We start from the raw sequence: 18,319 nt of genomic DNA, 5'->3' as shown, positions 1-18,319 counted from the left end.
AAGTCTTGAGTTATGTAATTTTAGTGGAATCTGTACCTGTTAAAATAACATCATCCACTCATCCACATATACTACTACAAATACGGTTAAGGAACCTGATTTCTTATAGAACAAAGAATAGTAATGTTGTAAGTGTGTGTATCCTCTAAGTGATAAAGCCTTAGTTAATTTGGCATACCATTGCTTGCTTGCCTACTTAAGACCATAAAGGGACTTGTTGAGCTTGCAGACCAATCTTGGATCCTGTACATCAAGATCCTGAGGCATTTTCATGTATACTTCTTCATGAAGATCACCATGAAGGATTGCATTATTGACATCAAGTTGAAACATATCCTATCCCTTCTTTACAGAACATGTTATCAAAGTTCTCACAGTGGTCATTTTAACCACAGGTGAGTGTGTTTCTGTGTAATCTATTCCAGCTTGTTGGGTGTAACCCTTCACTACCAATCTAGCCTTAAATCTTTCTATACTGCCACCTACTTTGTGTTTGACCTTGTACACTCACCGCATCCAATAGCTTGTTTATCTACAGGTAACCTCACAAGATCCCAAGTATTGTTAGCATATAGTGCCTCAAACTCTTGTGTCATTGCGTTCTGCCAAGCAGGACTTAAGAATGCTTCCTCATATGATGATGGTTCACTATCATGAAAATATTTTCAACAAGAGCCTGACTATTGGATGCAATAACATTAGGAGAAATATGGTGATATTTGGAGAATAAAACATTAAGAGAAAGGTTGGTGTTGGAATCAGATTGTGAGGTGTTGGGAGTTCTTAAGGAAGGGATGGAAACAATATAATCTTTTAGTTGTTGAGGAACTTTGTTTACTCTGTGAGATCTTCTTTGAACTACTATGAGAGAAGTTTGTGGTGGTGATGGAAGATAATTTTTAGGGGACAAAAGAGATATTGGTGGAGAAGTATGTTCAGTGGTAGATTGTTCTGGTGGAGAATTGTAAGGAGGTAATAGACTAGTATCTTGGTCAATGTTATTTCTGTGATCGTTTGCATGATTGTTATATGGTCTCAATTCATTGTAATCATTGAAATTGGTGAAAATAGTAGAAGGTACTAACTTAAGAATAGAAGGAAAATTACACTTTTCAGAAGACAAAAAAAAAGAAAAAACACTTTCATAAAAGACTATATTTCTAGAAATGTGTAATCTTTTTGTGGCAAGACTCATTACCTTGTATCCTTTTTGTGCCAAAGGGATATCCTAAAAATATGTGAGGAGTGGTTCTTGGTTCAAATTTATCTCTAAGGACTTTTGGTACAATGGGATAACAAAGGCATCCAAAGGATCTAAGTTGGTTGTAGTTTGGTTTTCTGTTGTATAACAGTTCATATGGACATTTGCTATTGAGCTGATTTGAGGGCAATTTGTTTTTGAGATAAGTGGCTTTCAAAATATATTCTCCCCAACATCTCAAGGGAAATTTGGACTGGAACAAGAGATCCCTTGCTGTCTCTAGAAAGTACTTGTGTTTTCTTTCCACCACACTATTTTGTTGTGGTGTGTAAGGATAACTCTTTTGATGAAGAATGCCTTAGTTTGAAAAAATTAATTTGCTTCATTGTTGATAAATTTTGGGCCATTATCAGACCTGATGTTTTTGACAGTGGTTTTGAAATGGTTTTCTAGCATACTTGTGAAGGCTTTCAAAACATTCAAAGCATTACTTTTGATGCTCAAAAGATGTTCCAAGTAGATCTACTATAATCATCCACTAATGTAATAAAGTATCTGTAATTATCATATATGGGTACATAGTATGGTCCCCGCAAATCAACATGAAGTAATTCAAATTTGAATTTGCTTTGACTGGTGCTTTGGCTAAATGACAACCTTTTTTGCCTTGCCATGGGACATATAGTGCATAGGAAGGATTGTTTTGAAGAAGAAAAAAACTGGGATTGTGGAGATATTCCTCATTTTAACAAAAGGTCATGACCAAGTCTATTATGCCACAATAAGTCTACACTTCCTTTAGCAGTCATACAAGAATCACTATCAATTAATGCACTTTTATTACAAGAAGCAGAAGTGGTACATTGAAGAGAGCCATCAGATTAATCTAAAAGACATGACTTGCTAGTTGAAGGATTACAGGACTTGCTAGACTAACTATATGAAGAGTTAACAAGAAAGGAACTATTATCAGAAAGACAACAACATATTGGATTCATGATATTGTTATCAGATTTCTTCAAACACCTTGAACACAGAAAGTAGAGTCCATCCCTGCTATTACCAATCACCTGAGGCCTCTTCACTAAAGGGGCCTGTATTAGACAAAGGGCATCAATGAACAAGACTATGCATTTCATGGAAAGAGATAGGGAATGGACTGAAATAAGATTATACCTAAAAGAGGGCACATATAACACATTATGTAAGATGATCTTAGATGTAATTGACACATCACCAAATTCTGTTACTTTAATTTGTATCCATTAGGAAGAGAAAATAATATGGGATATGGTAAAGTAGTAATGTAGGTTGGGAGGTTTGGTTAAAGGTCATATGGTTTGATGCCCCTGAGGCTATGATTCATAAGTCAGCACTTGATTCAAAACACTTGCATGAAGGATTATCAAAATCAATAAAATAAGAACAAACTACAATACCTGCAAAATTCATAGAGCCAGTATTGTAATGACCCTCAAGGTCATTTTTGGAATTTTTGTAAAATGACCATTTTACCCCTCCCTTTAGATGCCCCGAGTCATTTCTAATTGTTATCGGGTGTTGATTTTTAGAAAATCCTATGAAAAGTTAAGTCCTTGGAAATTTTGAGTTTCATAAGCTTTAAGTGTTAAAAAGTGGTATTTGGGGTCAATCGGAGCTACAGATCTCGGAACGGAATTCCGTCGATTCCAGCAGCTCTGAAATGTCGAAATTGAGTTAGGAGACTTTATGGAATCAGTTTTGGAGCTGTAACGAAGATTTGAGGCCTTGAGTTGAGAATTTGAGGAACTTTAAGCCAAGGTTTGACTTTGGTCAACTTTTGGAGTTTCGATGCTCGGAATGGAATTTCGACAACTCCATTGGATTCAGGAGATGGTTTTTAGTCTAGAAAAAGTGTTGGTTGAATTTTTAGAGGTCCCGAGTCCATTTTGCTATTTTAAAGGCCTAAATTAGTTTAGTTGCGACTTTTTGAGTTTTGGGCTAACGAAATCTCGAATTCAAATTCTGATGGTTCCATCAGCTCCGGAATGACCAAATTAGGCTAGTAGCACTGTTGGAATAACTATCGAGTCAATCGATACGAGTTTGGGGCTATTTGGCGCTTTTGACTTTGAAACTTAGCCTATAGTTGACTTTGGTCAACATTCTTGGAAAATGCGCTCGAATAAAAATTCTGACAGCGCGGTTAGTTTCGGAATGTTGATTTTAGTCTAAAACGACCCTTCGTTTGCTTTTTGAGACTTCCGGACTAATATCGAGGCCCGCTGGGAAATATGACTTAAAATGACTCTTGGATGTGGGACCCACTTTTTATTATAATAACCTCGTATGAGAATTCTGAATGCGCCATTGAGTCCGAAATATCGAATTTAGTAGGGTAGCATATCTGGTTTATTTTTATCGGATTCCGAACGAATTCCGAGGGTCCATTCGGAGACTTTAAATAATGGAAAACCAGAAAAAATCTGGTGCAATAGTGCAGATTTTGCACTAAATTTTCAGATTTTTCTCCTCAACTTTGAACCCTCATTTCTTGAGTTCTAGAGCTCCAAATTGGGTGATTCAAAAGGCAAAATTGTGAGGTTTTTCGTGGAGAACGCATTGGAGAGATTGAAAACTGATTTGGAGCATTCGATTCAGGTAAAAATCGTGATTTTATTTGCAGCAGTATCCATTTTCGGAATGGATTTTTTAAGAACTTTGACAAGTTATTTCTTGACCAATATAAATCTGATTTGGGTGATTCCAGAGGCTATCTTGCGTGGAAATTTAAGGAGAACATTGTGGAAGTTTCAGAATCTGTTTTTGGCATGTCGTTCGAGGTAATAAATTGATTTTTAGCTGCAGATTTAGTGATTTTCGGAATGAAATTTTATTGAATTTTGAAAGAGTGTATCTTGGTCAATATAACTTCGTTTTGAGTGATTCTTGAGGCTAGATTGTGGGGTTTTTCGCAAGGATCATCATAGTGCAATTTGTGTGGGTTGAAAGAGTCTCGTATTTCCAGAATCTACTGATTTCGATGCTGCCATTTTTGGTCCTTTAGTCCGAATTTATGAGTTTTGGTTGTTTGATCGTCTTGCGTAATTTCTCACCCCGAATTGTATTATAAATCTGATTTTTGAGCATGGGGTGACGTTTAGAACCTGTTTTGGGGGTCAAATCCGGAATTTCGTATGTGAGTCCCACAATTCCCGTTTTCGACCCAAAAATTGGTCCATTTCCAAAAATTATGAAATTAGTGTCTAAACGACCGTATCAACGTTGTGGTTTTATTTTTGACAGTTTGGCAGCATTACGAGGTCGTTCGAAAGGGAAAAGCTCCAGCACAGTGATTTGAAGCTCGCGTGTTTAGCCTACAGGTAGGCTACGGTTTACCATTCTTTAGATTGAGCTGGCACACATTCCAGCATGTTGAAATAGTTGGAATTTGGGTTGGGTAGTTTGATTGTATATCTTAGGTGTTAGAAATCATGTTTTAGGCTTATTATTGGGTTTTCAGATATTTAGAAACATGTATATCTTGTCGTTATTTGTTAGTATTATAAGGAGAGTTGAATGAGCATGTTGTTGATACTGTGGAGTATGTTGGCCTTAGTATAGATGTTAGAAATCATGTTTTAGGCTTGTTATCGGGTTTTTCGGGTATTTAGAAGCAGATGTATCTTGTCGTTATTTGTTAGTATTATAAGGAGAGTTGAATGAGCATGTTGTTGATACTGTGGAGTATGTTGGCCTTAGTATAGGTGTTAGAAATCATGATTTAGTCTTGTTATCAGGTTTTTCAGGTATTTAGAAGCATGTGTATCTTATCGTTATTTGTTAGTATTATAAGGAGAGTTGAATAAGCATGTTGTTGATACTGTGGAGTATGTTGGCCTTAGTATAGGATGTAAACTTGCTTTATATGCCCGGCGTCGCTCCGGTGGACTTAGATCCCTGTAGAATGGTGTAGCGGGCTAGTGCCTAGTAGTTGGCCTTAGCTAGGCGATACCCTTGCTCTTAATAACACTCCCACCCATAACTCGATATAGTCATAACTTTTGAGATGCGTTGGCAATACTAGAATTCATGATCGTTTGGCTTTGGCTCCGGTTCAAGTTTTGGCGGCATATCAGTTGACACATTGTGGAGGAAATTTTCGGTACTGTTGCTGATTAGTTGGAAAGGATATATTCGAAACCATGGGATAAATTATCTATGAGCATCCGGGTACCCAGTCCCGGCCTCCGTTCTGAATTATCGGGGAGCATCCGGGTACTCAGTCCCGGCCTCCGCCGACTTGCTAGTATGACGAGCATCCGGGTATCCAGTCCTGGCCTCGATTATACCGATGTATTACGGTGAGCATCCGGGTATACAGTCCCGGCCTCGACCGCACCGATGTATTACAGCGAGCATCCGGGTATCCAGTCCCGCACTTATGTATTATGGCAAGCATCCAGGTACCCAGTCCCGGCCTTGGCCACTTTGAATATTCGGGCGAGCATCTGGGTCCCAGTCCCGGCCTCGACCCCTAAGTCACCCCTAGATCGATTGACTCTTGGAGATTCTGGGTTTTGGAAATGATACAGTACTTCGGTTCCTGACATCGCATATTCTTGGTTCCTAGCCTTGGTAGTTGTAGCTATTCTGTGTACTCGGCGAACTTATGGGGATTCGTTCGGGTTTTTATTTAACTTGCGTACGAGTGTCCCGGCTGGGCTTATGGGGGCCCAGTTGGGTATAGTTAGTTGTAGCTCTCGTAGATAGTACTCTTTTCACTTTAGATGCTTATGTTGATTCCTATTTAGGCTTATTCCTCTTTTTCATATTGTTTTCACCTTTTCTGCTCAGTCGGCCTATGATGCCTACTGGGTACCTGTTGTCTTGGTACTCATACTACACTCTGCATCTACTTTCGTGATGCAGGATCGAGCACCAGCTACTGTCACGAATAGATCGAGCTTGTTGCAGTCAGATTCGGAGACTAGGGTGATAACTTGGCATTTTTGGATCACTTCTGTCTCCTTCAGAATGGATGACCCGTCTTTTGCCTTTTGAGAGTAGCCAGTTGTTGTATATATATGTCCGGTCCACTTTCGAGACTTGTACTCGTCTTTTATTTTATAGCAGCTCTATACTTGTGACTTCCAGGTTGTGGGAGGGATCTTTAGTTGTTTAAAACATATTTTGGTTTACTTCCGCTTATTCATTCTGTTTACTTTTATAATTCAATGCTCTTATATAGTTTTTGCCTTCAAATACATTACTTGAAGTTCCGGGTTGACGGGCTGGCTTACCTACTAGAGGGTAATAGTAGGTGCCATCATGACCTACGAAATTGGGTCGTGACAAGTATTAACACCTGAGGTGCTTGAATCTCCCCCTACATTCTTAATCTGGAAATGTTGTAGCAGATCCATAATTTATCCACATTGTTCCTTAGTTATACCAGTATTCTGAAAACTGTTACCTTATGACTGCTCCTCCCTATGAATATCCATATCATTTGGAACACCATGCACATTAGCCACCACTTTCTTTCCTTTGAAGTTTGGGTTGTTTTGTCTGTAGGTCTGTCCACCATTACTGTAAGTGTTTGATTTGTTGTTTTGAGGATATCCATGCAGCTTATAACACTTATCTTTGATGTGTCCTGGCTTCTTCCAAAATCACAAATCATGGCACTTCTACCATTGTTATTTCCTATAAAATAGTTGTTATTGTTGGCATAATTGTTGTTCCTTCCTGAGTTATAACCATTGTTTCTTCCTGAATTGTTATTGTTTTCTGCATATCTTTGATAATTTATTCTAAAAGTTTTTTCCATTGGACTCTTGCCATTATTATTGCGGGCACTCACATTTAAGGATGCTTATTTCATGGACATTCGACTAGTAGGCTTGAATTTTCTTTGTTTTTCTTCTTGAATCAATAAGAAGAAGGCCTGTGCCCTGGTAGGAAGTGGATTCATCATTAGAATGTTGCCCCTTATCACTATATATTCTCATTCAATCCCATGAAGAACTGAATTAATCGTCTGTCTTGTTCTGCCTTATACATATTATCCTTAGCACCACAAATTCATATGCAACTATATTGATTCTTCAGACTCAAATTACTCATTTTTTTCCATAACTTCTTCATATTTGTATAGTAAATAGTAATAACTAACACTTCTTGAGTAAGATCATTTATTTTCTTCTGTATTTGGTACAACTTTGCTCCATTTGTCTGATCATACCTATCCTCCAATTCTTTCCAAAGTTCCACAGATTTGCTAAGATACTCTACACTATCTGAGATTTCTTTAGTTAATGAATTCAAAATTCATGATGTTACCATGTCATCGCACCTTTTTCATTGACGAAGCTGAGGTGAATCTGTATTTGGTTTTCCATAGCTCCCATCTATGAAACCTAACTTGTTTTTCATTGATAATGCACGCATGACTCTTCTTCTAAAGGATCGATACCCTGTTCCATCAAACTGAGTAGGAATAAGTAATATCCCTGGACTATCTGAAGGATGCACATACAAGACATTATTTGTGTCATTGACAATTGTGTTACTAACAACAACATTGGTTCTTTCAGAACCAGAAGTATCTCTATCAATCACCATAGATGCGTTGCTCGAATTGATTGAAAAATATACTCAGATAAGAAGAAATCAACTAGATCTACAAGTACTGTGAAGAGTAACCAAAAACGAACTAGCTACGAACCATCAACTGAAAGATCAAGGAAGCAAACAAATAGAGAAATTGAAACAACAACCTTGCTCTGATACCATATCAAAACTCCACATCAATGGTGAGCACTCGAGTGAACTGAAATGAGAAAGCCATTACCAAGAACTGAGGAAGAAGATAATTCATCAAAATGATGATTTGATTAAAATGAGAACTCACAATGGTATTTGATCATCCCTGAGGTATATTTACAAGATGGAAAGCATGACACCTGTTTGTAATTGAATTAAGCTATAACTAACAATCTAACAAACTACTCTGACAACAAACTGAATTTGTAACTAACTAATGTTGATGTGGCTGACTACTGCTAACTAACTATTACTATTACACGATAATTAAATGTGTTCTTCAATATATAGTCTAATGGAATTAATGGTGGAAGGAAAATATTTATTTCGATTATTCTAGATTTTATTAAGTATTAGACATTTTTCCATTCATATTTTTGGTATGCTTGGAGCTGCATTTTCATTCACTGATTTTAATTGATATAGAGACACACTAAGTGATCGTTTGGTTGGTGGATAGGATAGTTGGATTATTCTATAAGATTATTTTAGACATAATATATAAACGTGTCACATTAATAAAATTAATTTAGTACTATCTCCGTCTCATATTAGATGGGCACTTTCTATTTTACACGATAATTTAAAATTTATTAATAGATTGTTTAACTTTACTATTTTGTCTTCTACTCATATTAATTAGCCTCTTGAAAAAAAGAAGTTTTTGGATCTTCAAAATTTGTTTAAACTTCTAAAACATATTAATTGTAGGGATAAATAGGAAAAAATTTAATTAATTATATCTTGATATAGTAAGTTATCAAGTAATATGGGACAAACATTTTTAGTAAGAAATTTAAGAAATTCTTTTATATATATATATATATACCCACCTACGTGACACTCTTAGAAAGCATTCTTAAAAAACAAGAAATTCATTTTTATATTAAACCACAAAATTTGGCAAATTTCTCTTAAAATCACAAAACTTGCGTAGCCAACAGTAAACACCGGTTCGGCAATGTCATCGTTTAAAACTCACAAAACCTACTAAGCCAAAAGTAATCACCGCTTCGGCAATGCCGTCGACTCTTCATGTTCCCTTTTCGCCTTTCAAATTCTTCCATCATTAGTTTTTTGAATGCTTCTTCAAGCACTCTTTTGTCTCTCCACTTTCTTAACTTACTAACCACTGCAATGCAATTGGGGATAATAGTCAGTGGTTAATAATGCCGAAGTACGTGAATTCACATATAGTATTGGAATTATTGGAGTTGATAGGATTTTGAAATAGCAAACACTAACCTTAGAATGCAGACACAGTTCCTCTACCCTGTATCTCCATTCATTGTCTTCTCTACCTGGATTTGCTACTGACTTTGAACACCAGCAATAGCTTTACAAATCTGAAAAGGCTTAGAGAGAATTCTATTTTATCAAATGTATGCACCTTTTATCAGATTTATATTTTTGAAATTCTTTTTTTATTTTGCCAGATAAAAACTTTACCTCTTTGATGAAACTTATCGTTCCACCAAAGCTATAGAATGACGAAACTTAGGAGGTTTCTTACGTAGGTAATATGATTAGTGACTAACGTGTAAAGGAAGTACTTGAGATAAATGTCTATCATTAGGTTTTGATATGTTTCATCAATTTTAGGCACTTGCAAGTGAAAGAAAGTGCTTGTGTTAATCTGATTTGAAGTCTATTGGTATATTGATTATATCTTTATGTGTTGAGATAATTATGAAGTCTGTATTGTGAAGAACTGAGACAAATTATCAAATGCTGAACATGTCGACCTAAAAATATTAAGAAACTGATGATTTAAGATTTTCACGGTAGCTTTTCATTAATGTAGTTCTTCATAAGTTTATATCCTGAATCCTTATTTGTATCAAGTGCACTTGGTGTGTTCATTGGACTAGCTAATGCCCATTCCAATTCTTACTCCTTCCATCATTAGTAATATGTTGGGATTTTACATATATACAAGCACTTTCTGTCACTTTAACCATATTAAGCATTTTTTATTGAGTACTGATAGAGAAACTGGTCTCTTCTAATTATAGACTTAGCAGGGAGATGATGAAATCTATTTATGAGAAAGTTATACTGTGACATTGAGCTATTCGGGTGCAAATACTTCCATTGTGAATTGGCATGAGCAAGATTAAAAGACTGTGAGTTAATTACAAATTCATTATTAAATAGTAAATTTCCTATTAAGACTGAAGCTTTGCTCAACTGGATTTGCAATCGTAAGATGCCGGTTACTCATAAAACTGATGTTATATGGGATTGCATCTTCCTTATTTATGCTATATATTGGATGACATCCCTGTGAAGACACTTATTACAAACAAAAAATGTACTCTACACTTCATCCGCACCCCGACGGTCATGGTAGCTCTCTACACGCTGAAAAAGAAAAGTGATGAGATAGTATCTAAGACACAGTCGACATTCTATGACATATATGCAGTCCTGGATTCAGATGAGGAGCATGCCCAGAGACACTCTAATGGATATCACATCAATGCCTTGGAGGGTGAAATTCGACAGTTGTGGGTAGAGCTCGAGGCTCCCGAGTGTGAGCTTTAGGTGGCACAAAAGACCATGAATAAATGGATGTTGGCACCGTTCAATAATATGATTGAAATCTTTAGAGGGGACAAGTCGGCTTAAGATGTTGGCATTCAGGTTGTTCTTGGAAAGTTGGATGTGAGTGAGTCAAGTGATACTAATGATACTACTATAGAAAGGACTGATCCAGTTGCTACTATACACCCTTCTACAGGTGAGGGTAAACTTATTAGTGTAGTTGACGCATCTGGAATCACACTAGAGGATCCAGCAGCACACCCAAGACTGAGGTGCAAGATCAGCTACTCCCCTCAGCCATAAAGAGGTAAGTAGAGATCCTTTGTTTCTATTTTTTATGAAAGTTGTGTGTATTGTAAAAATTAAAGGTTCCGGTCTACCTGATAGTTAAACTAAAGTCAATTGTAGATATCCTACTAACAGAAACAGAAAACACCTTAGATATACTTCTCTAAAAAAATTATTTTGACATTACTTCTTTATTCCTTAATAAATTAACCTCAATATAATCAGAGTTAAACAGATTGAGAAGCATACTGCCTATTATAATTTAAGTTCAATGGTATCTATTCCAAATGTTAAACTGGAATTTGCTTTCTTAAGTTTGATTACTACTTAAAACATAAAATTTGGGAGTGCAACAATATCTCTTATTGTGAGTAGTATGGATCTGATTTGAATGAAGTAATGCTTTTAAAAAAATTTAGCATACGAATATGATATCTTTTGTTATCTCTTGAACCTGAGACTTGAATGTATTGCTGATTCCACATGATAAGATAATAAAAGAATCAGTTTTGTCCATAATAATGAAAAAATGGTGTCCTGAAAATATTGAATTAAGGCTATGTATGTTCTAACTTCTTGTAATATATGATGTTATAATTTTTGGTAATGCTTCTCTTGCAACAGATTTTGGCTTGTCCTATCACTGTGGACAATGCGCTTCTTCCTTTGATGGTTACTGTGATAAAAGGGTGTTATGGTTGTCACTACATTATGAACCAAAAATTCAACACAACAATATGTTGAAGGAGAAGGAAATAGAGATTAAAGCGGAATTCCTCTAAGCTTTCATTAGTACAAGGTTTTTTTTCTTTCTAATTAGCATAATATGTATATGTCTGTTTCAAGAGACGTGTTTCATTCGGGAGGATGATTTAAAAAGATAAAATGATGTTATTTGCACTATAGATATCTGTGTTGATTTCCTATTTAAAACAAATTATCCTATATTAACTCTCTGATGGTAAGATAGAGGAGATGTTTTTTATATTTAGACGAATCTACGGATCCATATTTGAAATTGTTTTCATCCTCTTCTTTTGTTATAACATTCTGGATTAAATAACAACATTACATTCTTATCTTCTGGTGAAGTTCAACCCCTCCACCTCCACCTCTCCCCCACCACCACAAAAAATAATTAAAAAAGGCTCTCACTTTCAAGTGGTAAGATATCATGTTTTAACCTTTATCTTACTATTTCACTCGACAATGTTATGAGTTATCTTACCCATTGTAGTTGAAAAATTATATATATATATGACAATGGAAGGGAAAAAAATTTCACTCGGCAATGTTACGAGTTATCTTACCCATTGTAGTTGAAAAACATTTAATTGGCCAAAATGAACTTTATAAAAATAAAAAATAGCACAATAATCTATTTTTCTTTTATGTCCCGCAGTTAAATTTAGTAGTATGAATATGAAAGAAAGAAGTACTTAGCCTACTGACCATACCAAACTTACCCAGGTACACTTTCTTGTTTTGTTGAATTTTCTATAATAAAAAAAGCAACCTTTTTTTTTCCTGGGCAATGATCGTTTAACATTTTGAGTTTTCCAAATAAATTGTGTGATTAATCATGCGATTTTGGATGTAGGAATCAAAGGAAAGAATAAAGAAGGCACCAATGGTCATTCCCAGCAGTACTTCTGACTCTCAGGTGCAAATGGGTTTTTGCATTTTTCCCTAATATGGGTTATTGACAGTTTATTTGCTGTTTTGTAATTCTTAAACTGTAAATTATGCCGAATTTGTGGGGTTGAGGAAGGGTTTATGGCATTTGTACTAGAATATTACAAGGGCAGAGCTAGGTAGTGCTGAGGGTTCACATCTGCAGAAAATCACACTGTTTATACATCATTAGAATTATCTTTTAGGCATATGTTGCAAATGTTGAACCTCCTTTGACTTACTTCTTCATATTTTGAACTTGTGGAAATCCTGGTTTTGTAACTAAAATATGATCTAATTATCTTATTCTTTGTGCTGAAAGGGAGTCTTGGAGTAACTGGTAAAGTTAATTCTTTGTGCTAATATGTCAAAAATTGATGAACATCACTTTGTTGTATCTATTTCCAGTCTCGAACCCATGGCTTACTTGTCATGAACGGAGGATTATACTGTGGTGCCAACACTCACCCTCAAAAGTTTATTTTGATTAATATTTGGTAAAATCCTCCTTGAACTGGTATCTTGTGTAATTTCGTTTGAATTTGGAGCAAGGCCTCTGGCAGAAATGCAAGGCAAGGCTGCGTACAATAGACCCTTGTGGTCAGGCCCTTCCCCGGACCCCGCGCATAGCGGGAGCTTTAGTGCACCGGGCTGCCCTTTTATAGATTTTCTTATGGCCCAGTAAGAAATTTATCTTGATCATCAAATTTGCACCTTCAGAAGCATTTCAGGCTGTCATATTACACCAGAACTTAATTAGTGTTGTTGACTTGTTGCTCTCGGTTTTTTTTCAAGCTTATTAATCATACTAACCGTATTTCCTGACAGAGTTCAAAGGAAAATGGGAAAGATATTGGGAACATCATCCTAAACCATGACTTCTTGGATGGTCTGCACTTGTGGCGCCAAAATGGTTGTGATGCTTTGTTGTTCCAGCAGGTTCTGGATACCGTAATGGATTGACTATGGCTGTTGTGACAAATCGTACAATATGGTGGCAGGGCTTAGAGCAAGACATTACAAGCAGAATATCAGCAGGTTCCAGATATACAGTTTCTGCTTGTGTTGGAGCCTCTGGTAATTTTCAGGGATCTGTAAAAGTCTTAGCCACAATAAAACTAGTGTATCAAAATTCAGAAATAATTTTTTTATCCATTGGAAAGTAAGATTCTGTATCTAGCTTGTCTTTGTTACTTTTCATTGTTTATGTGAAGCTATAGTCTTGGTGGCATTTTTCTCCTTGCAGAAAATATGTTTCCAAGGAGAGTTGGGGCATGCTGGAAGGTTCATTTTCCTTGTCAACAGTGCCTAATGAAGTTATATTTTATCTTGAGGGACCTCCACCTGGGGTTCAGCTTCTTATCAAATCAGTAGTGATGTTATGTTTCAGTTCTACTGCTTCTAATGTAAGTCCAGTGTTGTGTGCATATTCCATCTTGTTCTCCAGTCTAAGAGGGATTGAGTATGTTTAGCATATGTTAAATTTAGGACATATTGGGAGATCATAGTTAAGAATTGTGCCAATTCTATATTCTGGAGAGTTCAAGTTTATTTAAACTTTCTGTCTCATACTGAAAGGAATCCTCCCTATATTTTGATCGAGTTTGGGAAAATCAGTCATTTGTACTGATGGTGATAACATCATAGTAAACCCTCACTTGGATGATGGCCTAAATAGATGGTTTGAACGAGGCTGCAAGGTTGTTTTACATGAGTCATAAAAAGAAGATATTCTTGGCAGCTTATTTGTCATTTTGAATTTCTCACATTAGTTATTCAGCTAATTGTGTGATCTTGGATGTAGGAATCCAAGGAGAAAATGGAGAAGGCACCAATGATCACTGCCAACAATTACTTTGATTCTCAGATGTGAACGTGGCTTTGCTAGTTTCTAATTCTTGAATATGTTAAAAAATTTCTGAATTCAAGGGGTTATGGAAGCGGTTATGTCAGTACAAACTAGAATTTTCTTGGCACTAGCCATAAGCTGAATATTAAAATACGATAAGTTTTTCTTACAAATCCTGAGGAAAATGAAATCACTCAGTGTCCATGGAAAATTAAAACTGTAAGCATGGCAGTTGTTTTATAACTTGTTAGGAAACCCTAGCAGTGTAAGTGTTTGTGAGGAAGAAGTGGATTGGGAGAAACAAAGAAGCTTCACATGCATGCAATGCTTCCTGAATTGTTTAGGTGTAGGGTGAGAATGGTGGTATACACAGCTTTCCCCTAGCATATTTACTAAAGACCTGTTTCCATGCCTCAAACCTGTGGTCTACATGTCACTATAAGAGCAACTCTACTATTGCACCAAAAGTTGCCGTCAAAAGTAGATAAGCTTTTGGTAAAAATCCTCCATACTTGTATCTTGTGTAATTTGATATGAAGTAGGAGCAATTTTTATTTTTATTTTGCGTCTGACATTGTACTATGGCTCAGTTAGAAGTTCTTCTTGAGCATCAACTCTGCACCTTCTGAAGCAATTGAAACTGTTAAATACTACCTGATCATAATTAGAGTTTGCTGCTGTCGGGTTTTTTTCATGCTCATCAATCATACATGTAATATTTCCTGTCAGAGTTCAAAGAAAGATGGGAAAGATGCTGGGAACATCATCCTTAACCATGACTTTTCATATGGGTTGTACTTGTGGCACCGAAATTGCTGTGATGCTTTTGTGGTTCCAGCAGGTTACCATGAAGGATTAGCAGCTGCTATTGTAACAAATCGTAAAGAATGTTGGCATGGTTTGGAGCAAGACATTACAAGCAGAGTATCAGCAGGTTGCACTTATACAGTTTCTGCTTGTATTGGAGCCTCCGGTACTTTACAAAATTCTGTTGAAGTCCTCGCCACGTTAAAACTAGTGTATCAAAATTCAGAAACATGCTATCTATTCATTGCAAAGTAAGATTCTACATCTAACTTTTCTTTGTTACCTTTAATTATTTAAGAAGTAGTAGTCACGGAAGAGTTTTATTCCATCAGAAAATCTGCTTTGAAGGAGTGTTGGGAGATATTAGAAGGTTCATTTTCTCTGTCAACTATGCCTGATCAAGTTATATTCTATCTCCAGGGACCTCCATCTGGAACTGACCTACTCATAAAGTCAGTAGTGATCTCATGTCCCAGTTCTACTGCTTGCGATGTAAGTTCAATGTTATGTGCATGTTTCTCTCTTTTTCTAGAGATTACTCAAGTTTATTTAAACTTCGTTCTATTACCGAAAAGTTTCTCTCCTTATTTTGATAGAGTTCTGGCGCATGATCCGTTTGTACTGTTGATAGTAAACCCTCAATTTGATGATGTCCTCAAATGATAACATCATCCGTTTCTATTTCATTTTTCATCTCTTTTAAGATGCTGATTTTGGTGTTAATATAATCACAAATGCTAGTCTAAATGATGACACAAATGGCTGGTTCCCTCTTGGAAACTGTACAATGAGCATTCAAACAGGCTTACCACTTACAATGCTTCCAATGACTAGAGATTCTCTTAGTGCTCATGAGCCTTTAAGTGGTCGTTATATCCTGCTGACAAATCGTACTCAAAACTGGATGGGTCCTGCTCAGATGATCACAGATAAAGTAAACTTTATTTGACATATCAAGTATCTGCATGGGTTAAAGTTGAACAAGCATTAGGACCTCAGAGCGTAAATATTGCCCTTGGAGTAGACAGCCAATGGTTGAACGTGGGACAAGTTGAGATCAGTAATGATAGATGGCATGAAGTTGGAGGATCTTTTAGAATTGAGAAACAAGCTGCTAAGATTATGATTTATCTTCAGGGTCCTGCTGCTGGTGTAGACCTAATGGTTGCTGGGCTTCAAATTTTTCCTGTTAAAAGACGTGCACGATTTAGACACTTGAAGAGGCAAACTGCAAAGGTGATTCTCATTTCTGCGTTCATGGTATTTTCAATTATTGTGTCTAAGTAATAATCGTCTGTTTGTTTTGAGGTGTTTCAACAGTGAATATCATCCATGTTTTACTGTTGCAGCATTGCATTTGAGTGCAAATATGCAACAACAAAAAAAGTCTGTAGTTTTGATGGAAAGCAGAAGAAATATCTTTTGGAAATAAAAAGTTTCCTTGTGGAAACATCTCTCTTTTAAACAATTTTCATTGCTGTCATTGCTCATTAGAATCAAATATCCTATTTTTTTTCTAGCAGAGAATGTCGTTACCTTAAACAGTTCATTTAACATTTATAATAAAGACTCTTACTTGCCCATTTTCTTCATAGATTCGCAAGGGAGATGTCATATTGAAGTTCTCAGGAACAGATTCAGGCAAATTTGCGTGGCACATTTGTAAGAATTAGACAACTGCAAAACAACTTCCCGTTTGGGTCAGCCATAAGAAGAACAAACATGGACAATGGAGACTTCAATGACTTCTTTGTCAAGAATTTTAATTGGGCTGTGTTCGGAAATGAGCAGAAATGGTACTGGACAGAAGCACAGCAAGGCAATTTAAACTACAAAGATGCTGATGAACTCCTTGACTTCTGCACACAACAACATCCAAGTTCGAGGTCACTGTATCTTTTGGGAGGAGATGGCCACTGTTCAGGCATCTGTACATTCCTTGATCAAAAGTGACTTGATGACGTCTGTTCAAAACCGTCTAACAGGACTGCTGACACTCTACAATGGGAAGTTCAAGTGTTGTGATGTGATTAATGAGATGATGCATGGTTCTTTCTACCTAGATAGATTGGGTAAAGACATCAGGGTAAACATGTTTAAAACTGCACATCAGTTGGACCCTTCTGCCTTACTATTTGTAAATGATTACCATGTTGAGGATGGCAGCGATTCCCGATCTTCACCTGAGAAGTACATAGAGTATATTCATAATCTCCAAGAGCATGGTGCACCTGTTGGAGGAATAGGTATTCATGGACATATTGACCGTCCAGTTGGACCCATTGTATGCTCTGCTCTGGACAAACTTGGTATTCTTGGACTTCCTATTTGGTTCACTGAAGTTGATGTGTCTTGTGATAATGAATACGTAAGAGCTGACGATCTAGAAGTTATACTTCGGGAAGCTTATGCCCACCCTGCTGTTGAAGGTATAATGTTGTGGAGATTCTGGGAGCTGTTCTTGAGTCGACCAAATTCACATTTAGTGAATGCAAAAGGTGATCTCGATGAAACTGCGAGAAGGTACCTTCCTCTTAAGCAGGAGTGGTTATCCAATGCTCATGGTCATATTGATGAACAAGGGCAATTCAGCTTTAATGGATTCCATGACTCCTATGAGGTGGAATTCATCACTGTTTCAATGAAAATTACCAAGAAATTTGTAGTTGACAAGGGTGACGGTGCACTGGTATTATCTGTTGATTTATAATTGCATTTTTTAATCGAATTTATCACCTTATAGTATGATCCTGTTAATGTGTTCTGTCTTTCCATTCTGAGCATTTTCCAATAGAACTTTGTTGATACAAGTGTCAGTTTAACTTGTATCCAGCTTCTTTTGACACTTAATTTGATCGTCGTTGTTGATTAGAGTGAACAACCTCATTTCCAGTGACAATACAATGCAGAGCATCTACATATATTTCTGTCAACCCATTAAGCAGTTGAGTTGAAGCCTAATATGAACTATCAGGTTCAAATATTGTCATATTGAGGTGAATGTGTTTCTGGGCCGTAATACAAAATTTTGGTGGACGAGCCCAACTTGATACAGTTTTACATGCAAGCCCAAGGTGCCTCCACACATGTTTTGAAAAAATGCATAGTAGAAAACAAATATTTACTGATATAGCGAAAACATTTCC

The 18,319-nt window shown here is 36.5% G+C and overlaps 1 protein-coding gene, 1 long non-coding RNA gene and 1 pseudogene across 2 annotated transcripts; all 3 read left to right on the top strand.

Annotated features, from left to right (window-relative positions):
* The first annotated feature begins 3,778 nt into the window (after nucleotides 1-3,778).
* Nucleotides 3,779-4,563, top strand: LOC129902195 (uncharacterized). The gene is made up of 3 exons (XR_008770058.1): nucleotides 3,779-3,841; nucleotides 3,951-4,023; nucleotides 4,487-4,563. It is a non-coding gene; the product is annotated as an uncharacterized LOC129902195 (long non-coding RNA).
* Nucleotides 4,564-10,354: 5,791 nt separating this feature from the next.
* On the top strand, nucleotides 10,355-18,084 carry LOC129902484 (endo-1,4-beta-xylanase 1-like; annotated as a pseudogene).
* On the top strand, nucleotides 13,510-15,930 carry LOC129904578 (endo-1,4-beta-xylanase 1-like). The gene is made up of 5 exons (XM_055980140.1): nucleotides 13,510-13,594; nucleotides 13,764-13,923; nucleotides 14,322-15,424; nucleotides 15,506-15,665; nucleotides 15,770-15,930. The coding sequence occupies exons 3-5, from the start codon at nucleotides 15,060-15,062 to the stop codon at nucleotides 15,782-15,784; spliced, it is 540 nt and encodes a 179-aa protein (XP_055836115.1). The 5' UTR covers nucleotides 13,510-13,594; nucleotides 13,764-13,923; nucleotides 14,322-15,059; the 3' UTR covers nucleotides 15,785-15,930.
* Nucleotides 18,085-18,319: the final 235 nt, after the last annotated feature.

This window comes from Solanum dulcamara, chromosome 9, assembly GCF_947179165.1.
Source record: "Solanum dulcamara chromosome 9, daSolDulc1.2, whole genome shotgun sequence".
Taxonomy (NCBI): domain Eukaryota; kingdom Viridiplantae; phylum Streptophyta; class Magnoliopsida; order Solanales; family Solanaceae; genus Solanum; species Solanum dulcamara.
This window is presented reverse-complemented; position numbering and strand designations above follow the sequence as displayed.